General features: G+C 43.3%; 1 protein-coding gene across 5 annotated transcripts in view; it reads right to left on the reverse strand.

Moving 5' to 3' along the window:
• The window catches only part of NDRG3 (NDRG family member 3), a 73038-nt gene that overhangs the window by 41033 nt on the left and 5789 nt on the right, over nucleotides 1-26216 (reverse strand). For 4 of the 5 annotated variants that reach the window (XM_046679461.1, XM_046679458.1, XM_046679459.1 and 1 more), the window contains exons 2-3: nucleotides 13649-13750; nucleotides 5460-5495 (exon numbers count right to left, since the gene is read on the reverse strand). In XM_046679461.1, the coding sequence (XP_046535417.1) occupies nucleotides 5460-5495; nucleotides 13649-13705 (93 nt within the window). In that variant the 5' untranslated portion in view covers nucleotides 13706-13750. Of the gene's footprint in view, nucleotides 1-5459; nucleotides 5502-13648; nucleotides 13751-26216 lie in introns of those variants that run through there. The other variant, XM_046679462.1, reaches the window with a different exon arrangement.

Consider the following 26216-nt stretch of genomic DNA (forward strand, 5'->3'; position numbering starts at 1 on the left):
GTTGCATATTTTTAGTTGTGGGTCCTTCTAGTTGTGGCATGTGGGCACTGCCTCAGCATGGCCTGATGAGCGGTGCCATCTCCGCGCCCAGGATCCGAACCAGCGAAATCCCAGGCCACCGAAGCAGAGAGCGCGAACTCAACCACTCAGCCATGGGGCCAGCACCCCAGGAATTTTTGATGTAATGCCCCTGCTACCTTACCTCTGTGTAGTGGTATAAAAGTTCATTTGCATAACCTCGTTTAATCCTGTAGTAAAAGAATCTGCCTCCACAATGAGTCAGCCTTCTGCCTATCAGTAGATCAGTTCCCTTTTGAAAGTTCTCTAATACATTTTCCCTGACTCTAGCCTCAGCTGTCTCCCCTCTTACCTCTTACATCTGTCATCCTAGTTCACTAGTTCACACCCCTTCAGACATCTACTTTTACTTTACAACCACCCACAACTCTCAGCCTTCTCATAAATCATGCTCTTCATTTGAAAGCTTCTTTTGCAATACGTCAACATAAAATCTATCTTTTCTTCCTTCAAAGCCAACTCCAATATCTTCCTCATATAGCCTTAGTTAACAATGAGAAAAAGTGAATGACTAACCCAAAGCAACAGCCCAGAACACCTTCAGAACATGCACTCTCTAGGAAAGTCCAGATAGGAAGGGGTCCAGGTCTGGCCAATTCAAACACCTCACTCTCCAGCCACAGTGAGTGGTCCAGGGACGTGCAAGTGAGCCCCCTCCCCCCGCCCCCACCATACAGGTGACCAAGGCTGAACCAACAAGAGTCCTCTCCTGGTCTTTTCCCTAGAGTTACAGGTAAAGATCTTCTCTTAACAGTAAGGCTGCTAAGCTGGAAGGACGTGTTTCGGGCAGTTGGCAGCCATCATGCCTACGATGTGACAGAGCTTGTCTGAGAAATAAACTCTCTAGTGACAAAGGAAAAGGGAACTGAGATTGGGAGTGGTGATAAAAAGGACTGTAGCTTTTTCCATAAGATTTTTCCCCCTAAATGAGAATGAAGTCACCTGTATCCTTAGAACTTAATATCAACCTCCCCTTCACTCCTCTGCAAAACAACAACAAAGTCAACCCAAAAGGTGGGGGGCATCTCAAGGGGAGGAACTGTGAACAAAAGCCATCAGAAAGGAAGAGCACAAAGCAGAAGTGCTGGTCGGTCAGCAATATAATTCCATCTTCCTGGGGGTGGGTGGGTATACAAAGGGAAGCAGAGGCTCAAAGGTGGACTGGAGGCACATTTACATTCCTCAAGGCTAGGGGAGGATTGTGGAACTGATCGAGCTCTCTAACACAGACTGCAGCAGGTGGCTGAACCCCAGCTCTCCCCAAAAACCTCTTTTCTGTGAAAGGAACTTTCAGCATCTTTATTTCACTTAATTCTTATTTTGTAACAATGTCCATTCATCAAGTGATCTGCAAGAGTTTAAAACTCTTTAAACTCCTTTAGAAAAGGAATCACATACATACATTCGAATTGTGGTACTAAAAACCAGCCCTCACAGATGGTTCTATAAATTAGTCCTCTAAAGAGCTACTGCATTAAACAGCCAGCAATGAAACCACTCATCCCTCGGCCATGCCTGGATTATCCTAGGAGCAAGAACTCCATTCTAGTGAGTTCACTCCATTATCAACCTCTTCTATAGGAATGATATATCCTGGCAGACAGCAGCTTTTCACTCCATTAATATTTATTGAGTACTCCGCTGGTGGAAGTGGAACACAATTTGACAAGATATGCCAAGAGCCTTAAATACTCTCATTCCAAGAATCCATCTAAGGAAACAATCCAAAGTGTAGATAAAATTTATGCACAAAAATGTTCAGTGAACTGAACATATAGGCAATTTAATCTCCTAAAATAATGGAATAGTTAAGTTATAGTATAGCTACATAATGAAATAACAGGCAGCCACTAAAAACTATTTTTATGAAAGTTTTAAAACGACATGGAAATGAGATTGTGTTCTAATATTAAATCAGAAAAGGGGATACAGAATTGTATACCCAGTGTGACCAACCATATAAATCAAAAAATTATTGTATAAAAATCACACACACACACATCTCAACACTAAACATATTAACATGTTTGTCCCCGGGTTACAGGGTTACGAGTTTTTCTCTAGCTATTTTATAATTCTCTGTGCTTTCCAAATATTCAACTATGAGCATGTACTCTTTTGATAACCAGAATATAAAAGTAAAAACTGCAAAGAAATAGAATAAAATACGGTTATCTCTAAATAGCAGGATTATAGGTAATCTTTATTTTTATACTTTTCTGAATTTTCTAAATCTGCTTCTGAATATACACAAGATAAGTGTTATTTTTTAAAAGCAATATATCATATACACAGAGAAGCTACAGCATCTCTCTCAGCTCTAATTCCAAACTTTTAAACAGTCTCACAAGGAGAGGAGAATTCAGCAGCACTGAAGGAGATAAATGGACAATAAGCTTGCTGATTCACTGTTTCAACCGGCAATAGGCTCCTTTCTCCTCAACTCTAAGGATGTCACCTCTACTCACACCTTCCCCTGTCACTCTTAAATCCAAATATAACCGCTGTTTGCCTCAGAGGAACTAAATAGCAATGACATCACTTAGGACAATCAAGGAACCAAGAGAAATGGTACCCTTTTAATTACTCTTTCAATTAATGGGGGAAAAAACCCCACACAGTTGATTAGTAAAGAATACAGAGAGGGGAAAGGCTGTTCAGACTAAAGTTGTAAGCTTGGTTGATGATGCTAAGATAACTTCCTGTGATATCACCAAAGATTTCTTGAAGATTTTTCTGAGGCAAGGTAGAGATCAGAAGGAAGTCCTGATTAAATGGCTTCAGTCAATCTCTCACCACAGTTATGCTAACGGAAAACACCAATGCCACAGCTAAATGTCTTTCCATTTAGTGACAGTGTCAGTGTTAGATTTGCTCTGTTTTGTCTCTAAAGCCCAATGGTTTCTCGGAAGCTTTCAGGCCAACCAGGCCGTTCTAGACCTCTCACATCATCGCAGTACCTATGTCCCAGGCCTTCTATCAGCCTGTCACTGGCCTCCCCCAGTCTCCAGAGCATCACACAAGCCTTTAACAAAGAGACAGATGAACAGGGTGGTAGAAGAGCATTGATGAGTGCTGGAAGGGGGGAAAAACAGGGCCTATGGTTTTTTCTTCTTTAGAACACAAAGAACTTTTATATTCAAAACCAGTGACATACATAACAAACAGTGACAAACACTTGCCATCATTCTATTTGTATCTGAACTGAACTACAAGTTATATTTCATGAGGGCAGAACATGTTACTATATTAAAGCTTCACCCAAAGTATCAAGAATTTTTGCCAGGCTATGTCTAAGCCTTAATATTAAAAAGTGATTCATAATTATATTTCTAAAACTCAATTTCATTTATATCTAAGATTATTGATGTGTGAAAAAAATCCTAAATATACCAAAATATTAATACTGGTGAAATAACAGGTGATTTGCGTTTATTTACTTTTTGTTTTTTTCTTATCTATTTCACAATGAACATGTAATTTTTTATATTCCAATTTTCTTTTTTGGGGAGGGGGTACTCAATTTGATGAAAATAAATGTTTCCACACTTTTAGGCAGGAATACACATGTACTATTTCTGGAATTCCTCACTTTGACTTTTACTGTCACCCTCTCTCAAATGATCTCCTTCTAGGTAAATTATATCAAATATTAACAGCAATCAAATTCAACTGGTTCAACCTAGGATCCAAACCATAACTGAAGTTAGATCAAATTAAAAACAACTAAACCCAAACTTGACTGCCACCACTTATCAAAAAATACAACTTCTTGTTTTTGAGTAAAGGACTGATCGCCAATGACTCCCTAACAGCACTAGGCTGATAATGTCATATATATAAAATACCAAATAGTCACACCAAGAGATGTTTGACACTGGGATTCAGAAGTGTGTAACGGGGGCCAGCCCCGTGGCCAAGTGGTTAAGTTCAAGCACTCTGCTTCGGTGGCCTGGGGTCTCACTGGTTCAGATCCTGGGCACAGACATGGCACCACTCATCAGGCCATGCTGAGGTGGCATCCCACATAGCACAGCCAGAAGGACCTACAACTAGAATATACAACTACGTACTGGGGGGCTTTGGGGAGAAGAAGAAGAAAGAAAGAAAAGAAAGATTGGCAACAGATGTTAGCTCAGGTGCCAATCTTTAAAAAAAAAAAAAAGGGAACCTGTAACAATGCTATGAGCCTTCCCCTTCCAAAGGGAGTCTCATCTGTCCTGTCGAAGAATCTCAGCTTTATGTACAATTCAATTCCTTTCAACATCTCGGCTCTGGACATTTCCAGGTGGGAAAGAAGAGGCAATGGATTCAGGAAGGATGGGGTTTTTCAGCCCTAATTCCACCCAATGGCAAGTTATGAAACCTGATTCTTAATTTCCTCATCTGTAAAACAGGGACAATAAAAACCACCCTTGTGATATTGCTCCAAGGACTTGAAATGATGCACGTTTACGATAAATAGTAGGTATCCAATAAATTATTATGACGTAACTGGTTTGCCTATGAGATAGACATCAGTTCTTCCTTTTCATGCTAATGTTATAGGGAGATTCCATTGCACTTAACATAAAATGCGTATCTGAAAACAACTATTTGCCTGTGGGTATACAGGTTGGTTGAATCCTGGAAGGGAGGAAGTTGGTTTCCCAGCACCTTCCTTTCCTGCTCAATACCCTCTGAGTCTACTTCATGTTGCTCCTGCCAGCCACTCCTATGATGTCTATCCCCAAGGTGGGAGAGTTGGGCAGCAACAGGCTTACAAGGTTCCCACTTGCATGTACTCGTTCCTTCCTCAGGTTTCTTTCAGGGCCAGTCAATAGATAAAGTAGGTAGATGGAGAGGTCCCAGTTCATTTTATTGACTTTCAAGTTGGCAACAGAGCTACAGGCAAAAGCAGACTAGGAGGAGTATCATTTAAGAAAATATTAATAAGTCAGGCTGAATTTTGCATTTCCAAACATAAAGCCAAGTGAAATATGCATTTTGTATTAATAACACTTATCTTTTTCTTTTAAAGATTTTGCTGTCGATAAGTCTCCCCTCCAAACTGCCCCTCCCCCACCTTCTCTGCAGTGAGGTGACAACCCTCCACTTGACACCTGTGATTGGGGTTTCCAATATCATGTGAGGAAAGGAGATCTTAATCACAAAGAGACAGCTCCACCCAGTAACTTACAACCATAAAGCAGGCACCTGGCATGCAGTTTTAAGCACGATAACAAATCATTTTAAATAAACTTGATCCAACGACCATAAGAACACGAAGGAGTCATGATTAGCTGTGAAGAGAGACCCACGTCTACAAGACCACCAGCACAGGGAGGGAAGCACTGCAGAGACCCTTACACAGCCCTCCTCGGGGCCTGTACAGTCCTTACCTGACAGTCAAAGTCCTGGAAGTTTCGTGTACCATTCTGTCAACAGAAGGCAGAAAACACAGTCAGTTTCCCACGTGGCTTCCCCAAACACGCAGCAAACTCAGCTCACAGTGAAGGCAGTCCATGTGCAGCCTCTCAGTTGCCGTAAAACTAAAGTGGTTCTCCAGCCAGCTCGGTGGTATAGTGGTTAAGTTCGTGTGCTCCACTTCAGCAGCCCGGTGTTCGCTGGTTCAGATCCTGGGCGGGGACCTACACGCTGCTCATCAAGCCATGCTGTGGCGGCATCTCACAGAGCAGGACTAGAGGGACTTACAAAGGATATACAACTATGTACTGGAGCTTTGGGGAGAAAAAAAATAAAAGAACAGAGGAAGACTGACAACACGAGTTAGCTCAGGGCCAATCTTCCTCACCAAAAAAAACCCCCCAAAACCCCACAACTAAAATGGTTCTTATTGAAAGGCTTCTGAGGCAGGGTGGGTTCCTAACCATATGATAGTAAAAGGTGAGTCTTTAGAAGTGAGATTACACTTTGGCGGGCTTCCTGTGAAGACAAAGGAGAGGAGCCTGGTTTCCCAGTAAAGCTTATAACTTCTTGCCTCCCTAAGGAGAGCAGTGAGAACTGTGGGAGAGGGTGAGACACAGATCGGAGTCTAAGGGCACACTCATAACCCACAAGGGAAGTATCTTCAGGACAAGAGTTGGAGGCCAACCCTGAGAAGAACAAAGGAGCCCCGGTGCCCAGAACCAGGAGTTCAAGAAAGGATCAAGAAGAGGACAAAGATACAGATGGATCAGAAACAGAAGACTTGAAATTTAACAAAGAAGAAAGGCAGTGTCACTGAAGGAGGGAAAGAAAGACAGGGTTCCTAACACACTGGCAGATCTGTGGCATCCCACAAAATTGCTGATAGGAAAGAAAGACAATCACTGAATCATTTAAAAAGTAAAACATAGTCAAAAGATCCAAGGAGAATTCACCAAGCTTCTAAAAAGAGATTATATCATAGTAATGTTTGATCGAACAAAAAAAAAAATCAACGACGATGACTCAGAGGCATTTTTGTAGCATTTCAGATGCCAGAGTTGCAAGAGTATGACATAAGAGTATAAAAAGGGTAATGAGTAATGTACGTGGGAGGGAGAAAAACCTTCTGACTTGATTTTTCATAAAGTAAAAACCCCTCCCCTGAAAAAAACCCTTGTTATTTAGAAACTGTGTGATTATAACATCTCTCTTCTGTCTAAAATGGCTTCCAGAAGATGCGGAGTTGATCTTAAGCACCTTCCCCAAAGCGCTCCTCCAGAGATCTGGATGTCTGACCCTAAGGGAGTACTAAGCAGTCCCATCCCCTTCAGAAGATCCTCTCAGAAACAGTTCTGTATCCCACCACACGCACTGCTAACAGGACAAAACAGAGAGGTTAAAAGCACAGCCCTGTGTGGTAAAAAAAAACACCCAAACAAACAAACTGTCCTCCCCAAGAGACAAACTGGGAGAACCAGCTGGGATGACCCAGAGTGGTACTATCCAATCTGGCAGCCATAAGCCACATGTGGCAATTTATATTAAAATTAATTTAAACAGAGGGCCAGCCTGGTGGCGTAGCAGTTAAGTGTGCATGTTCCGCTTTGGCGGCCTGGGTTAGTTTGGATCCCAGGTGCGGACATGGCACCGCTTGGCAAGCCATGCTGTGGTAGGCGTCCCACATATAAAGTAGAGGAAGATGGGCACAGACGTGAGCTCAGGGCCAGTCTTCCTCAGCAAAAAAGGACGACTGGCAGTAGATATTAGCTCAGGGCTGATCTTCCTCAAAAAAAAAAAAAAAAAAAAAATTAATTAAAATAAAGAATTCCGTTTCTCGGTCTCATGAGCCACATTTCAAGTGCTCAATAGACACACATGGCTAGTAGCTACTGTATTACTGGGCAGCACTGATACTGAATATTTCCAGAATATTTCCATTATTGCAGAAACTTCTGCTGGACAGCACTGATCTAGACACAGAAAGCTTTGCAGGAATAAGGTTATGGATGAGCAGCCCTTGTTTCTCTAAAGGTGACATTAAAGTCAAGATCACCGGGGCCGGCCACGTGGCTGAGTGGTTAAGTTTGCGCGCTCCGCTTCAGCAGCCCAGGGTGTCGCCAGTTCGGATCCTGGGCGCGGACATGGCACTGCTCATTAAGCCACGCTGAGGCGGCGTCCCACATGCCACAACTGGAAGGACCCACAACTAAAAATACAGAACTACGTATCGGGGGGCTTTGGGGAGAAAAAGGAAAAATAAAATCTGAAAAAAAAAGATTAGAGAAAACCACTCTAGTCTGAACTAAAATCTTGGTTACGGAATAGAGAGACACAAATTTTGATGAGCAATTTGGGAGGCAGCTGTCACTGTATGCATGAATTTCCCTTCCTCACAAGCATGTGAGCACAGCCAGGAGGCATCTGGTGAATCCTGAAGCCTCTGAGATGAGCACAAAGTGAAATGCCAAAAGCAGAAAGAAGCGATTCTCTAGAAACTGAAGCCATCTCTTCTTTGCTGTGTATCCAGCACAAGAATTTATGTTCTTAATCCAATATACACACAGCTACACTCCCAGAAAAAGATATTAATAATTGGGAGAAGACTATCTAACACCTGTTTTCTTGTTTCTTTTTTTTTTAAAGAGATGCTAGATCCTCTTAGAAAATGGATTCAGGTTTCATGAGTGATGAGAAAAGGTATGACCAGGTCTGTCTGACAGTGTCTGGCACCCACAGTTTCTCAATGGAGATCATTATCTGGCCCCCCACTTGACTGCGGTCAACCGAAGTCATATTCTCTGAACCATTAAAAATTCACTACTATTCATCAGATGCATTCTGGAGGAGAAAGACTTCCCTGGGGACTTATTTGTCTCCATATTCATGATACATGGTTCCACTCTAACAAAATTTCCAGAAGTTTCGAGCTCTGGGTGGCTTTCTTTTTTTTTTTTTAAAGATTTTATTTTTTTCCTTTTTCTCCCCAAAGCCCCCCAGTACACAGTTGTATATTCTTCTAGTTGTGGCATGTGGGACACTGCCTCAGCGTGGTTTGATGAACAGTGCCATGTCCGGGCGCAGGATTCAAACCAACGAAACACTGGGCCGCCTGCAGCGGAACGCGCGAACTTAACCACTCAACCACAGGGCCAGCCCCTCTTTTTTTTTCTTTTTGTCCATTTTGAAGATCACTAATTCCATGTTCAGAGAGATTCTTGCACTAAGCAGACTTAAGCAGCAGAAGGGGATTCAAGAAAAAAATTAAAATAGAACAATTTGGAGGAAAAGAGAAAAAAGAATAAGTCAAGGAAAAAGAGAAATTATTCTGAAAATTGCAGTCAAAGTAGAAGCCAGCTAAGAAGAGTGCTTCCTGGGAGAGCCTCAGTACCAAACGTAAAAGGTAAATGAAGCAGCTCAAGAAAGTAAATTAAAAACAAGTAATTCTCTCAAGTACAAGCCTGGAGAATAAGCAAAAAGCAACTGAGAATACATCAATGAATGAACAGAAGTAGGAAAAAAGGGGGAAGAGAGAAGGAAAAGTTAAAAAAACAAATAATTGCTGGACAACAATGCTTACCAAGTAGAAAGAAGAATGGGGAATTGTACAAGCAATGTTGCACTTCATGAATATTCTTTAATGAAAATGTCAATAAATCTCTTTCGTATTTTTTAAAGAGAGCTTGGCACAAACCCTTTGCCTGCCTCTGCTGTCCTGGAGGTTACAAAAAAATGCTCATCTCTGGGTTCTCCATCCTCCAATTCTAATGGCCTCATCTCTCCCCTGCTTACATTTCCAGTCTACTAAGAAAGGGAAACTTAACCTGCAGTGGGGTCTAGCCCACTTTTACTGTAACAACCAAAACAAAGTACATAATTTGTTTCTCTTCTCCCCACTAAATATTTATTCCGTTTCCTGATATTTCCTCAATTCTGCAGAAGCCAACTCTGGCCCCTACTTATGTTCTCAAGCCTGGTCTTTGGCTTTCACCAGGCTCAGTAGTGTCGAAATCAACAGTAGGTGGAGGAGGGCAGAGGAAATGAAGCACAAACCAGCCAGCTCTCCTGCTTATTACAGAGTCCGCTGGGTGAATAGGTTGGAACAACCAGCAACAAAAGGCAGCAGATGGTAGGAAGAGCCCTGGATGCCCTCAGCCAGGCTGAAGTCAACAGATATGGGTTCCAGTCCTGGCTTCAACCACCTTACTGGACACTAACATTGGGCAAGTCATATAATCTCTTTGAGCCTCATCTGTAAAATGGAGTTAAAAATACCTTTAATTACCTACTTCACAAGAGGATGGAAGATACGAATAACACAACATTCATGAAAATGCTCTGAAAATGGTTAAATGCTATTTTTAAAAAAATCATTTCATATGCCTGTGCAATTTCTGCCCCCTAAAACAAAGATAAGTGCTCGCGGGTGCTTCTTTTCATCACTGGAGCCAAAACAAGCATGGCAAAATTACCCACTTCTTCACAATTCTGAGCCAAAGACAAAATTACAGGCATACTAAAATTAAATGGGAAAAGTAGCAACAAATGACAAGAGAAAAGTTAACATAAGCCTCGCTTAAAGCTATTTTGAGAATGCTTCCTTATAGTTACATCAGGACAAATCTCTCTGTAACAGGAAGGTTTTAGACTTCCTTTAGCTCTCTGAAGCCTGGAAGGGTACAGTGATGTCTTTGGCTAAGAGCACATCTATGAGGAGAATGGACAGAATGATGAAGTCAGATAACACACAGCTCTAGGCTCCTCCTTAAAGAGGCAAGGCAAGCCTAGAGGTGATGCCAAAACATCTACAGGCGAACACAGTGGAAAGGCCTCAGGTTTTGAAGTAGGAAAGACCTGGGTTTCAGTTCTGGTTCTGCCACTTAGTGACTGGGTGAGCCAGGCTTTTCATCAGATTTTCATCTAAGTGAGGAATACCACCATCTACTTCAAAGGGATACTCTGAAGATTAAAAGACAGAAGCTACGTAAAGCGCCTGGCACATAAGAGGTGCTTGATAAATATAAAGCAGGATAGACCAAATTCACCCCGTCCCTCCAGAAAAATCCCTCAAGACATCTACTCCTATTCAAATGTGGAGGCTTATACCCCAACAGGAGTGGTTCTTAAATGGGGAGACTTTCTCCCCCAGGAGACATTTTTGGTTGTCACCACTGGGGGGTGCTATTGGCATTTAGTGGGTAGAGGCCAAAGATGCTACTAAACACCCCACAATGCACAGGACATCTCCAACAAGTAATTATCTAGCCCAAAACATTAATAATGCCAAGAATGAGAAATCCTGCCTGACCGCAGGCATTCTTAGGTACTCAATCTGAGTAAGCTACTTCAATTTTCTCAGCCTTAGTTTCCTCATCAACAATCTGGGAATAGATTGATCTGTGCACCCTACACCACCAGGCTGTTGGGAGGATCAAATGAAAGAACAGATGAGAGGCATTAACATCATTATACCTTTCACAATGTACGCAAAAGCACCCACTTGCTGGGCAAAGACAGAAGCATATTGGGGGTGGGGGGGGGAAAGGAGGCTAACAGGAGGTGGAATTCTTTGTTTGGGAATGCTACCATCCAAAGAGGGCCTCTTGCCAACCTACTTCTATAAAGCTTGGCTGGAGCAGGGGAGCTCTCATGAATAATGATGGGACAGGAGCACTTCTTAGGGAAAGAGAAGAACAAAATGGAGCGTGGGAAGTGGGTAGGAACAGCACAGGCATAGCAAAGAGGAGCTAACAGATGTTAGGAAGTGAAACAATACTTGGTGTCTTAGACTGCTCTGGCTGCCTGAGTGCCTTAAACAACAGAAATTTATTTTCTCACAGTTCTGGAAGCTAGAAGTCCAAGATCAAGGATCCAGCAGGGTTTGGTTTCTGGTGAGAGTTCCCTTCCTGGCTTGCACACGGCTGCCATCTTCCTGTGTCCTCACATTGGGGGGGTGAGGGGTGGGGGAATCTCTCTCTCCCTACTCTGATAAAGCCACCAATCCTGAAGGATTACAGCCCCACCTATATGACCTCATTTAACCTTAATCACCTCCTTACAGGCCATATCTCCAATACAGTCACAAGGGGGTTAGAGCTTCAACATACAAATCTGGGGGGAGGGGCACAATTCTGTTCATCGCACTTGGGCACACATCAGATACAGCCAAGCCATCACTGTGGCCTCAGAAAGGAGAACCTAGACATGATGCTTTTGTATGGCCACAGGCACTGAATCTTTCCTTTTCCAGCTGCCTTCTCTATGAGATATCCAGTTAATTAATTCCTGCAACTCTCCAAGCAGATGCCTCCTCACGTATCCTGCGGACTTCCAGGGTCAGTGAAGGATCCTCCTATTTGTGCCCCCGTCCTCAAATACCTGTGATCCATCAGGTCACGGGTTTCCAAGGCGGCTAATCAAAACCACTTTAGGCGTGGTTCTCAATCTTGGGAGCTCTTTAAAAAGCCCAGCCCAGACTAATTCAATCAGAATCTCTGGAGGTAAGACCTAGGCATCGGTCATTTTTAAATCTCCTCAAGTAATTTCAATAAGCAGCCGAAGCTGAGCACCACTGATCAAGGAGGGGTGTGTGTGTCCTGTCCCCTTCCCCTCAGATTCCAATTTAGTTGTTCTAGACTGAGACCCAGGAATCCATATTTTTAAACAATTCTCCTGCTGATTCTGATGATCAGTGAGGTTTAGGGGGTGACTACCTTCCTGAAGCTAAACCGCCTACTCCCACCAGCCCTGTGACTATACATAAGCTTCAGAGACCCAGGTTTTATTTCCTTCCTCCTCTTTGTGGCACATCATCTTTGGGACAGCCGTTCACACGCGCCAAAGATAGTACTTAAAGAGAGAGTTTTCTGAAAACATGAGGGGAATCAGCAGAAGAAACCAAATGGGGGTTTAAAAAGTGTGCAGCTTGCCAAGGGAGAGCGTAAGAAATATGGTGGAAGATAAAGGAAGGGGTGGGAGAGGGGATGGAGAGATGAGGTCACAAGGATGAAAATGGGGCTGGCAGGATCCAACAGCAAATTGATAAACACATAGTAAGTCAACAGCCTCAGAAGTTGTAGGTGAAGGGCCCTGCTTTGGGCAAAAAAAGAGAGGCAATAGCATTTTCTGGTGTAGCCCCCCTATCCCAACCTCACCCATCTTTACTCTTATTCTCCATCAGTACTCCTCTCAGGAAAGGATACCATGGACTCATTCACATCAAGCTACAAGAGTATTTTAATGGGAGACGATGACAATAAACCAAATTAATAGAGCTGAAAAGAAAGAACCTGAGGCACATTTACTAAACGGAGCGGGACTGGAGAGACAGTAAGTCTCAGCTCTTCGGTAACTCCTATCATCACACCACTCTTTACTGCGGACTCCTGGTGGCTGTGAACTGTGCTGCTCACTGTGTAGCTCTCTAACTAACACAATGAGGTGTATTACTGACATCCAGGCATCCCTGATGAAAGCCTCAGCGTTGACAGAAAGGTCTCATCACAGACCTGACAAACCTTACGGAGAGCATCGCAGCCTATGTGCACCATCAGCCATGGATGTTAAGTCTTCCTTTTAAAAGCTGAAAGGCAAGACACTTGGATTCTAAGTCAACCCCCAATCTCATACTTTCTGCTTAACTCTGCCATATTATTTTTTCCCTTAACATCTCTATCTGCAAAAGAGGAAAATCTCAAGGATAACTTGATTGAATTTGGCCCATGGAAACAAAAGCAGGAAGAAAGAAACGGGAGGAAAGACATCAAAAAGAAGGTTAGGAAATACATTTTAAAAAGTATTCTCTCCAAGAATTATGTTAAGTGAAATAAGCCAGCAAGAGAAAGATAATCTGTGTATGACTCCACTCATATGAGGAATTTAAAACTATGGACCAAAAACAGTTTAGTGGATACCAGGGGAAAGGTGGGGTGGGGGGTGGGCACAAAGGGTGAAGTGGTGCACCTACAACATGACTGACAAACATTAATGTACAATTGAAATTTCACAAGATTGTAACTTATCAATAACTCAATAAAAAAAAAGTATTCTCTCCATAGAAAGTCAAGCTAAATAGGTTTTGAATTAGGTACTATTCAGGTAATATAGAAAACAAACTAATCACAGAAGGAAAGACATATATTAGTGAAAACAGAGTAGTCTTTACCTTGTCATTCAGAAGCGGTTTGATCTCTGTGAGTTGAACATCCTGCAGTTCATCCATGAGGACAGAGGAGAGGAGACGATTCTCAAGAATAAATTGGTAACTCTGAAACAGAAGGGAAGGAAGCGAAGGAAAAGGATTAAACTAGGAGTTGGAAACATAATAGTCACCACAGGCATTCATTCAGACGTGAGAGTTTAGTGTGTGTCATGCACTGCCCAGGGTGCTGAAGACAGTAAACTAGATAGAGCAGACAGACTCGAAAGTGGCCTCCAGCATCCCTGCCTCCTGGTGTTCACATCCGTGCACAATCCCACCCAATGCCTGTGGGCCGTACCCATGGCTTGCTTTTAACCAAGAGAATATGGTAAAAGTGACGGAATGTACAAGAGTACCGTACAGATTACATTACATAATATTTTGACATCTGTCTTGCTGAGAGACACACTTTCCCCTGCTAGCTTTGAAGAAGAAAGCGGCATGTTATGAGAGGGCTACGTGGCAAGGAACTGAGTTCAGCCTCCAGCCAAAAGAGCAAGAAACCAGGACCCTCAGTCCAACAACCTGCAAGGAACTGAATGCTGCCAACAACCACATGGGCCTGGAAGCAGATCCTGCCCCAGCTGAGCCTCAGATAAGAAGCTAACCCCGACTGGCATCTTGATTGCAGCCTTGCAGAGGACCCAGTCAACCCATGCTGGACCCCCAACCTCCAGAAACTATGAAATAATAAACGTGTGTTGTTTTAACCCAGTAAGTTTGTGGTGATATTTTTATGCAGCAACAGATAATTAATATAATAGTCTTGCCCTCAGGGAGTATACATTTTAATTACTGAAAATGTATGAGGAAGAGAACAACATGCTCAGAGCTAGGCTTCATGAAGCACAGTTCGGAGGCTGGATTAAGGGGAGACAAAAACTGAAGGTTAATGCTGTAGCCTAGGATGAGGCCTTGAATTAGGAATGGCAAGGGAATAAAGAGGGAGATGAATCAAGGCTAAGCTTGCTTGCCTTTACTCGGGGAATCACAGCAGTGGATGAAGAGTATGGTAGCCAGCCTCCAAGATGGCCTCCAATAAGCCCGATGATCCCTGACTCCTGATACTTGCCCTCTTGTATAATCTCCCACCCACATAAATCAGGGGTGGCCTGTGTAACTAATAGAATATGGCAGAAACAACAATATGTGATTTCTGAAGCTATACCATAAAAGGCATTACAGTTTCTGCTTCAAGACATTGTAGTCTTGAATCATTAACTCAGCCACCATATTGTAAGGACACCCAAACAGCCCTCCGGGCAGGCCCATTTTGAGAGGAAGCAACTTCCAAGTACCAACCTGCCAGTCTTGTGAGTAAGCCACCTTGTGAATGGGTCCTCCAGTCCCAGTCAAGACTTCAGATGACTGCAGCTGAGACATCTGACTGCAACCACCCAAGACCCTGAGCTGAAACCACCCTACCAAGCCTGCTCCCAGATTCCTGACCCACAGAAACCAGGAGACACAATAAATAATTTCGTTTTGGAGTATTCTGTTAAATAGCAATAGATAACTAATACAAAGAGGAAGATTAGGAAATAGAGTTGTAGGAGAAGAAGGCAGTTGGACAGGGGAGGCAGAGTAATGAGCCATAAATCCTTCCTCCATCCCACAGAAGCCACGAGAGGCTACAAATACTGCATATTGCATGCAAGTGAGTCTCACCCAGACTTCTGTGAGGGATTAGAATTGGCCACCCCAACATGTGCTTTTTTTGCTTATTTTTAAGGACAAGAGACTCTGAAAGAAACTTTGACCTGCCTCCTAACCACCCAAAAGAATTTAAGATAGAAGGGCCTGTCCCAGGAAGGAGCTATCACCATAGATAATTCTAGGTGTGGTAGACAGGAAGGCATCTAGCAAAGGCTGTTTTGTCAAAGGTCTCTTTCTGGTCCCATTGTCTATAGATGGCCCAGCACACATTTGTTTATCCAACATTTGCTTTTCCATCTCCATGTAAATTGCTTTCCTCCCCTGTGAAGTCCCAAATCACTATGCCTAACATTCTCCTTTGTCTTCAGCTGAAGATGGTATTTAAGGTGGTGGCTTCAGCCATTTTGATGAGTTACTCAATTTTCACGGGTTTCTCCCATGTATACGGTATTCAACTTTGTTTGATTTTTCTCCTGTTATTGTGTCTCATGTCAATTTAATTCTTAAACTAGCCAGAAGGACCTAGAGGGTAGAGAAATTGTCTTCCTCCCCTACATTTCAAAAGCTCTAGGGTTCATCTCTTCTGCCTTGACCCTGAACTCACCAAAGTCAGGAAGAACACTAATTCAGTGAGTTGGATTGATTACCTACTGTGCAAAGCATTGTGGAAGATACAAAGAAGATCCCTGCCTTCCAGGAGCTTAGTAAACAGGAGAGATGACAGCTATCCATAAAACCAACTACAATACGTGAAATAAAAGAAGGGCCAGAGGAGTTCAAAGGAGGAGCTACTACTTTCCATTGGTGGGAATCAAAAAAGCCTCCACAAGATATTAGTTTAATATATTAATCCATTTTTCTGTTTTTCTCTCCAGAGATAGAACTGCATGGTTTTGACTTAGTTATCTATGGAGAGGGTATGTGTTCCAGGCTATCTTTTAGCTATTACTGATCAAAACTCTAAAATAAATCCTGCTCCCAACTGTGACTACATTAGGGCAGACTAACAAAAGATCTTTTATCATTCCTTCAAAGGACCCGGAGGATGCCAACCCAGAACACTCCTCAAACTATGGACCCCACGTCAACCACAAGCATCCCAAACGTTTGTGCCCCTTAGCTCAAGCATGATGATATTTTACCTCCCTATTGGACATGGTTCTTTTCTCAGATCCCAGCACCCCATGAACTTGATTGAGCTACTGACGCCCAGAAGCTGAATTTTTGTTTTGTTTTTCTATCAGTCACATTTCAAAAGGAGATGAAGTGGCTTGAATCTTTTATCATAAATTTCAGCTGACACCTACAATTCTCTTTTAGAGTCCCGACTTTGACCCAGTTAACTCTCAAAATATTGGCCCAACTGGGATCTACTTATTGTGTTTATTAATCAAACTATAATCTGCGGCTACTTTTCATTTGGACTTCACTACCACTAGTAATTTAAAACGGCAATTTTAAAGTTCTTTTTCCCGGGGACAGCCCCTTGGCCAAGAGGTTGAGTTCCCACACTCCACTTCGGTGGCCCGGAGTTTTGCCGGTTTGGATCCTGGGCACGGACATGGCACCAGTCACCAGGCCATGCTGAGGCGGTGTCCCACATAGCACAACCAAAGGCACTCACAACTAGAATGTACAACTTTGTACTGGGGGGCTTTGGGGAGAAGAAGAAGAAGAAAAAAAGAAGATTGGCAACACATGTTAGCTCAGGTGCCAATCTTTAAAATTCTTTTTCCTACTGTAAAAGCAGTATGTGCTCACTTTAGAAAATGTGGAAATCATAAAATAATGACAAGATATTTTATTGATAGTTCTTCTATCTAAAGACAACCACTGCCAACTGTTTTCTTCTATTTCCACTTGGTTTTTTTTTTTCCCAAGTAAAATGGTGATTTCCGGGAACTGTTTCTCCAACCCACCAGCTTTATTTCCTACTCTAATTCACTCACTTGAAAGCAGGACACGGGAAGATGTTAATTATTCAAATGTGACTCCACATGGGGAGGACTGTCAAGGAGCCTCAGAGCCGGGGAAAGCCTGAGGTGACCCCAGGTCCAAAATGACTGGCATTTACCTAATGTTCCCATGCATTTTTTAAAGATGAAGAGAAACACGATGTTTGTGCCAGGACACTTGAACAAGGGCACGAATTAAATGTGAAGGCTTCCCCTGTCGGCTGGGCCGGGCAGACTCCATGCAGAACGGTGAGCGGCTCCAGGCTGACTTAGGAATTGGCACCAACACAGCACACGTTTGCCTTCTACACTGCAGGGACCTACGGCATTCTTCCGGACACTCCATTTTTGTTCAGTTCTCACTGTCCCAAGACCTTGCCAGTGAGCAGTTTTATAACACCTATGAGAAAACTAAGACCCCGTGGTGGACAACTCCCTCTCCAGAGCGCTCAGCTCCACAGACCGGCTCCCTCCCGGGGCATCTAAGGCCTGCAGTGCCCTCCCCCCCACAAATGATATAGTTGCCACATCCCATCCTAGTACTAAGGGCTATGAATATTTTTACAAGGCTAGCAGGGGTTTTCTAAACTGCAGTAAACAACAAAGTGTTCGCCCTCTTTCCAAGTTTCATGAGGTGGAGAGAAGACTGACAGAAAACAGCCACGCTCAAACTGAGGAAGTGAGTCTGGTACCAAATGGCTAGAAAGGGAAAGGGGAAAAGTATAATTCCCTACTCTGTGCCAGAAATTATAACCTAAGCACCTTATGTTTAAGCCTCATAACAACTGTCTCAGGTAGATATCTTCATTTCTTACTTTATAGATGAGAAACTTAGGCTTAGAGAAGTTAAGTGACTTTTCCAGTATCCCACATCTAAGTAAGTAACAGGTCAAAGATTTAAAACCCTTCGCTTTTCCCACTATACCGTAATGTCTACACCACACCCCATCTACTGGCTGTAGGACCTTGCGCAAGTTCAAGAGGCATCTCCTTGAAGTAAAGGTAGTAGAAGTTTAGAGCAATCCTATACCACCAATGACTCAGATGCCTTAGAATGAAAGTTTGAGTCTTCACACCAGGACAAGAACCCTCAGTGTCTCAGTAAAGTGGGCCCTTTGCATTGACAAATAGAAATGGCAAGCAATAGGATATATTGGAGTATATGAGGAAGCCATTTGGTATAAACCTAATTTGGCCTGACTTTGTTTTTCCAAAAGGGCCTGACATGGCCGTTGAGCATGCATTGTATATCTGCTTAAGCATTTGCTATGTCCCAAAGACAAGAACAAATGCCCTTAAGATAAAGGTGCAATTCCCACCCCCCCCCCCCCCCCCCCCCCCCGCAACATTGGCATTTCCTTAAGGATAAGCATCTTTCCCTAGGCTGGGAACTGATTGCTGTGCTCACCTGTGACCACCGAGCTCCAGACAACAGAGCTGCCACCCTGCTGTGTCCACCAAGACAGCCAACCTACTACCTGCTATGTCCATCAATCACTGTGCTGACAGAGCAGTCTTGTGACTACTGCAAAAGGGACATTTCAATCACGTGTGAAACATCCTCTTTGAGGGTATATAACCACTCTGTACACCCCACTTCTTTGGTGCCCTTCCTTCCTTGAGGAAGGAAGGCCCCGGGCCATGGTCCTCACATTTTGGCTCAGAATAAACTCACCCAAATTTTCATTTATAGATTGGTTGTGGGTTATTTGCATTGACAGCATCTGTGGGTTCCACCAACTACAGATAGAAAGTATTTGGGGAAAAAAAATCCCTAACCCTAAACAATATAGTATAACAACTATTTGAGGCCAGCCCCGTGGCCGAGTGGTTAAGTTCGCACGCTCTGCTTTGGCAGCCCAGGGTTTCACCAGTTTAGATCCTGGGTGCAGATGTGGCACTGCTCATCAGGCCATGCTGAGGTGCTGTCCCACACAGCACAACCAGAGACAGTCACAACTAGAATATACAACTATGTACTGGGGGGCTTTGGGAAGAAGAAGAAGAAGGAAAAAAAAAAAAAGAAGATTGGCAACAGATGTTAGCTCAGGTGCCAATCTAAAACAAAAACAAAAACAACTATTTACATAACATTTACATTGTATTAGGTATTACAAGTAGTCTAGAGATGATTTAAAGTATATGGGAGGATGTGCATAGCTTATATGCAAATATTATGTCATTTTATACAAGGTAGGGGAGCATCCATGGATTTGGGTATCCTTGGGGCTCCTGGAACCAAACCCCCATGGATACCAATGAGGGAGAACTGCAGTGAGCTGAAGATGAGGAGGACAAGGAATGACTAGGGGAAAGAGAAATGAAATTCCAGCGATTACTTGGTAACCATTTTCAGAAACAAGGGCTGTTTCTAGTTTGCTGTTAGAATAGTGAGTCTCAAATTTTAACGTACTGACAACCATCTGGGGATCTTGTTGAGGATGTTAGACATAATCAGTTTTGAGTGATGACAGTCCAACATGTGATCTCGTGAGCTGAGGAAGAATGGAGATGACTTGAATTGAAGAGGTGAATAACTAAAAGGCGTGAGTATTAGCAAAAAAACTTAACAGAGATGATGAGGATGGGGTAGAGAAAGACTCTATTAATCTAATTTCATCCTGCCTTCTTCCAAAAAGGATTTCAGTAAACTAGATGTGATTTTAAAAAGATTCAACAGACCAGACCAACTAGAAGGGGAACATGCTGGAGAAAGAGAAAAGTTTAGTAGTTTACTACAGAAATCTGGCTGAAAGGTGACGAGACTGCCCACACTACTGGAATCACAGATATAAAGAAAAAAGGAGATATGGGGTATAATTTTGGTAAAAATAGTGTGAGAGCAGAGAAGAATCAGATTTTGCCAAGGTTTCCAGTTAGAGGGATAAAGGGATGATGACACAATTAACAGAAATGGGGGAACTGAGAAGCAATAACAGAGAAATTGGTGAAAAAATCAACTTTGAGTTAGAGCTGAAATTTGGGCATCCAAGAGACCCAAGCACAGGTAAGAATTAGTGAGGAAAATCTGGAGGCGCTCAGGGAACCAGAGACAAGGAGGAGCTGCAGGCCCTGAGCTCTTCTGAAGGACAACTCAGCAATGGTAAAGAAACAAAGAAAAAAATGCTCAAGAGATGCAAGAGGTAAAGCAGAAATACAATGTCAAAGAAGTCAAAGGAGAGGAAAAACGGTCAAATGCTGAAGGGGGAAGGAAGAGGATGAGGACTAAGAAAGGGCCATTATCTTTTGACAATGAAAGTCAATGGTATTAAAATCTAGGAAAAATGAGGCTCAGTTCTCCATGCTAAAAAAAAAGCCCATGCTTATGACTTGTTAGAAATATAGAAACTGACATTTCTGAATTTAAATGCAAACGAAAATGTTCCTAGAATGGCCAGGAGAGACACCAGTGTTCTTTGATACTCAGGGAGTCAGCACTGAGAGGGCCTTTAAAGATCGTCAAGACCACTTACTTTTAATTTTTGCACCAAAACTCTGAAATAGAAAACAGGAAAAAGTGTAGGGGCTCTGGCTGAAGGGGTGGTGAGACGCTAGGGCTCTGCAGAACATGTTTAAAGTCCAAGGACACAGTGCAACCTTTGTTCACTCAGGAAAAATGGATGCGTGGATTCTGCCAGTAAGCAGAGCCCATAAGCACATCAGACGTGGACTCTAGACCTAGGGGAGCCCCTACTTAGCTGAGTGGCCCTGGGCAAACACTTTCCCTTTTTGGCCTCAGTTTCCCCATCTGTAAAGAGAAGAGGTTAGGCAGGAAGACTTTTTTTGGGTCCTGATAGGGCTGACATTCTGTGGCCCAGAAGCTCCCTATAAACACAGTATTCTGCATTCTTCCCCAGGGTGAGCTCTCCCCTATTCCCCATCTCATTTGATTCCTACTACAATCCTAAGAGGTCACTCAGTTATCAACCTGATGAGGTTCAATGACTAGCTGACAGTCACTCAGCAAATCAGTGGGAGGGTGTACTTGGCTAAGCCTCTCAGGCTTTTATCTCCCCCTGCACTGTGTCCACTTGGTCAGAGACTTGCAGTACTTAAAAGCATTGCTTTGTTAGTTAAAAAAGACAATAAGGGACTTTACATAGTATCGGCTTTCTAAACTAGAAGCTGTCTTGTTTTGCAGCTTTCCCTCACGACCAAGGTAATTTGTCTGGCCTTAGTCAGGCTTCGCCGGGATGTAGCAGCATTAGGCCACTAGTTTGTATTTGAGAGGTGAAGTCAATCACTTTTGGTTTGGGCAAGATTACAGACAGACAACCAAAACAGAATGAAGGCAGCAAAGAAAGGAGGCATCCCGAGGAGAAGGAGCTGGAGCTGGGGCTGAAGCAGTTACAGCTGGAAAGCTGCAGGAAGTGGTCAGGGGACTGGCTGGGAAGGTAGACGGTGGTGCTCCTACAGCAAGCTGACCCACATTCTCTCTTTTTAACTATAAACCACTGGCTGAATGAGTAATTATCATGACACTTTACATCTAACATCTCACTGGATCATCACGATGGCACTGGAGGTAAAACACTGGGGCACTGGCACCATCTCTATTACAGAGAGGAGGAAACTGAGACTGAAAGAGGGGAAATGGACAGGCCAAAGTAACACAACTAATAAATGCAACAGCTGCAACTGAAATCCAACTTTCTTCTGATCCAAAATGCTCCCTCTATGCCCTGTATCACACGAAAAGATCTGAGGGTGAAACGGAGAGAAATCCAACAGACTGCCTCACTGTACCCACCCCACACTAAGGACCTCTTTACCTCTGGTCCTAAACTACGCCAAGCAGTTAGGATCAGGCCACAGGCTCTAGGATTAAACCCTAATATGAAGTTAATCATAAGAAAGCACAGATTTGGGACTGGCGTTTGCCTTCATCCATTAATTCAACTGAGTAGGGAGATTAAGTCTATAAACAAATCATTACAGTTCAAAGCAGTATAAACACGAGCCTAGGAATTGGACGAACTCTAAGGCAGTTTCTCAACCTTGGCACCACTGACATTTGGGGCCAGATAATTCTTTGTTGAGGGGGGATGTCCTGTGTACTGGAGAATGGTTAGCAGCATCCCGGGCCTCTGCTCATCTGATGCCAGGAGTATCCTCCTCCAACATTTGTGACAACTGAAAATGCCTCTAGATGTTGCAAAAGGTCCTCCGGGGGGCACAATCGCCCCCGGCTGAGAACCACTGCTCTAAGGTTTTACAGAGGTTTAGGGCACAGGTCAGTTAATCTCAGCAGGCTGCGGGTGCTGAGAAAAAGTTTCATGGAGGAGGCAAAAATTTGAACTGGACCCTGAAGAACAGATAAAATTTCTGTAGGTGAGGATGAGAGAAGAATAAAAGGAATTCCAGAAAAGGAGGATAACTTAAAAGCACGAAGATGAGAAAGCACAGGTCTGCTGGAAAATGTTCCAGTTTGGCAAGAGCAGAAGGTTCCTGTTGGAAAGAGGAGATAAGGCTAAAAATGCCCATTGGAGTCAGGTCACAGATAGCCATCCATCAACGAATACTTACAAGAAATACACACATAGAGACAGAAAACAATACAAGACACCACACAGACGTTTAAGAGTAACAAGTCAAACCATTGGTATTTCCATGTGTCCCACCTCCTTAAGAGGCCAAGTGTTACTTGAGTATCACGTCTCTACATTGCATCTAGAGTTCACTACATTTAGTCAGAGCTAAATGAAGCTTGGAACCAGCGCAGAAATAGGAGAAATAACTAAGGACTGGGGTGGTCAGGAGTTTCTCAACGGAGGTAAGAATGATGGGCCTTGAATGGATATGTTTGGATAGCTGGCAGGGAAGAGAGGACACACCAGGTGAAGACGTCCAGGCTGGGAAAGAAAGAAATGTACACAATATATCCAGGAGACATCAAGAAGGGCAATGCAGTTGGGAAAGAAGACCAGGCTGGTCAGAAGACAGAGCATATGAATCAGACTTCCCTGTGTAGACAGCCATTCCTGAGGAGCAGAAGGACACAGTTGTTTAAAACTTGGTCCTCTTGTCCAGTAGTTATCTTAGCTACGCATTAGAAAGACCTGGGGAGCTTTGAAGACTGTCAATATCCAGGCCTCAACCCTAAAGACCTAATTTAATCAAGGCTAGGGTAGGGCTGGTATTGTTTTTAAAGCTCCACAGGTGATTCTTACAGGCAGTGAATGCTGACAACCACTGGTCTACAGTCACGCCCTCCTCCTCAGAAGAGAGAAGAGGCTAGAAATTTAAGTGATTTACCTAAATTCACACAGCCAGCTGGATATGGGGCTGAAACTGGCATCTGGACTTCTTTTCCAGATTCTAAAAGACATCGCAGAGTACTGCGCTAAATTTCATACTTCAGTCTACAACAAGCACAATTATCTGATGACTTGGCTCTTAAGTTTTGCCAGGGTTAAAGCCTGAATTAATCTAATCATAAAACTACTGACTTAAGCATCCCTTCAAGCGTCTAGAGTAATAGATGTTGGTTTCACTGCTGTCTCCTGTGGGCCCTTAGGAAAGAGTCTCTGGAGACTCCCCAGAAAGCCAGATAAACAAGCCCAATTACCCAGCCCCATGGAAGAAACAACGACTTTTTAAAACACAGCCCACGGAGCTTTTGTACTACTTAAGGGAAAGTCTGGGCTCTCTTCAGCAAAAGAAATACTCTCAGAGAGTCTACCCCATAAGCAAAGGTCGGGGGGCAGGGGGAGATCAAAAGAAGCTGCTGAAGATGCTCACTGACCCTCATTTTAACAGGAAACACCCCTGCTAGTCCTCAGCCCTGGATAAGGGCCATCCACACCTGTGTTCTTCTGAAAGGAAAAGAGCAGCATCCTTTACAACAGGCCCCCCTTCCTGTGGTGTCCTTCCTGGATTCTGGCAGGTGGTAAACGGGAGGTTTGCAGAGACTGCCAAGCTGGGAATCGGACTCTGCCCTATTCATTCCAGGATACTGGTAAAGATAACTTCTAGAACAAAGCAACGCCGGGTAGAGGCCTTCTTGCTAACCCCAGACACCCCTCAACCAGCTGAAGCTCTAAAAGGGAGGTCATACTAAAGTCACTCGAGAAGCAGAAGCACTAAGTTCTGCCTCCCACTTCTGAAGGACGCAGCTCAGGACACTAGGAAAACCACTGCTGGCAAAACCCTGGTATGTGTTCTTGGGATGAGTTTCGGGTTCCTGCCAGCTATAAGGCAGAATCCCTAAAAACAATTTGTTCTTTAACATAGCCCGAGGGGAGGTAAAGGACAAACCAGAGCCCAAAGACGCAGCAGTTTAATACTCATACTAGCCTAATTTACTGAGTGCTTCCTCTGTGCCAGATACTATGATAAGCCCTTTATCCATTCATTATTTCACTTTATTTTCCAACATACTTGTAAGTACTGTAAGCATCTCCATTTTACAGATGAAGAAACTGACACTCAGAGAGATTCTGTAATATGCCAAAGGTTGCACAGCTAGCAGGTGGCAGAGTAAGGATGTGAACCTGAGCATCCTGCTTCTGGAGCTTGGGCAGATCTCTACAAACAACTTTTCCCAGTTGATGGCAACCGATCATTAATTCTTCTACTTGTTTTCTCACGTTTGGCTACTGGAGTTTACCAGGATCATTCTTTTTTTTTTTAAGATTTTATTTTTCCTTTTTCTCCCCAAAGCCCCCAGTACATATTTGTGTATTTTTAGTTGTGGGTCCTTCTAGTTGTGTAATGTGGGATGCTGCCTCAGCATGGCTTGATGAGCGGTGCCATGTCTGCGCCCAGGATCCGAACCAGTGAAACCCCGCGCCGCCAAAGTGAAGCGCTGGAACTTAACCACTTGGCCACGGGGCTAGCCCCAGGATCATTCTTAATGATCAAAGAATTTTGAAGACTGAAGAGAACCATACGAATTTTAGGTATTATTAACACACAATTAGGTATTATTAGGTATTATCATTATTACTTTAATTAATAGGAAAGACCTGCACTTATCTGGGGGTATTTGAAAAACAATCTACACCCTGGACTACCCAAAGTTACATTTTAGTCAACACCCTTGTTAAAACCATGTTAAACAAAGGTTTAAAAGAAGCAACATCTTCAAAGGTTGAAGAACGTTAAGAGCCAGAGCTTTCTCGGCTGCAGAGATAAAGAGACAGGAGCCGGATTCCTCTCTCTGCCAAGTATTATGGTCTCACGTAAAATGGTTTTAGAGCTAAAAAGCTCACAATTTTAAAACGCATTCAACTTTTATCCATAAGTTGAAAGTTCAGGCTTAAAAATGTAGAAGCATTATAAGGATAAAACTGTCACTTTTTAACAAACAACTGTGTCTGTTTTTTTTTTTTTTTAAAGATTTTATTTTTTCCTTTTTCTCCCCAAAGCCCCCCAGTACATAGTTGTGTATTCTTCGTTGTGGGTTCTTCTAGTTGTGGCATGTGGGACGCTGCCTCAGCGTGGTCTGATGAGCAGTGCCATGTCCGCGCCCAGGATTCGAACTAACGAAGCACTGGGCCGCCTGCAGCGGAGCGCGCGAACTTAACCACTCGGCCACGGGGCCAGCCCCTACAACTGTGTCTGTTTTGAAAGCAAATAGTATTTCTGGGAAGATTATCATAAGACGATTACCAATTAAAGGAAAAGCTGACAAGACTTCTAATCTTAGGTTATCATCAGAAATGGGAAGTCCAGCCCCACGGCCAAGTGGTTAAGTTCGAACTCTCTGCATCAGCGGCCTCAGGTTTCGCTGGTTTGGACCCTGGGCAGAGACCTAGCATCGCTCATCAGGCCATGCTGAGGTGGCGTCCCACATGCCACAACTAGAAGGACCTACATCTAGAACACACAACTGTGTACTGGGGGGGTTTTGGGCAGAAGAAGAAAAAGAGAAGATTGGCAACAAATGTTAGCTCAGGTGCCAATCTTAAAAAAAAGAA

This window comes from Equus quagga, chromosome 12 (genome assembly GCF_021613505.1).
Source record: "Equus quagga isolate Etosha38 chromosome 12, UCLA_HA_Equagga_1.0, whole genome shotgun sequence".
NCBI classification, from domain to species: Eukaryota; Metazoa; Chordata; class Mammalia; order Perissodactyla; family Equidae; genus Equus; species Equus quagga.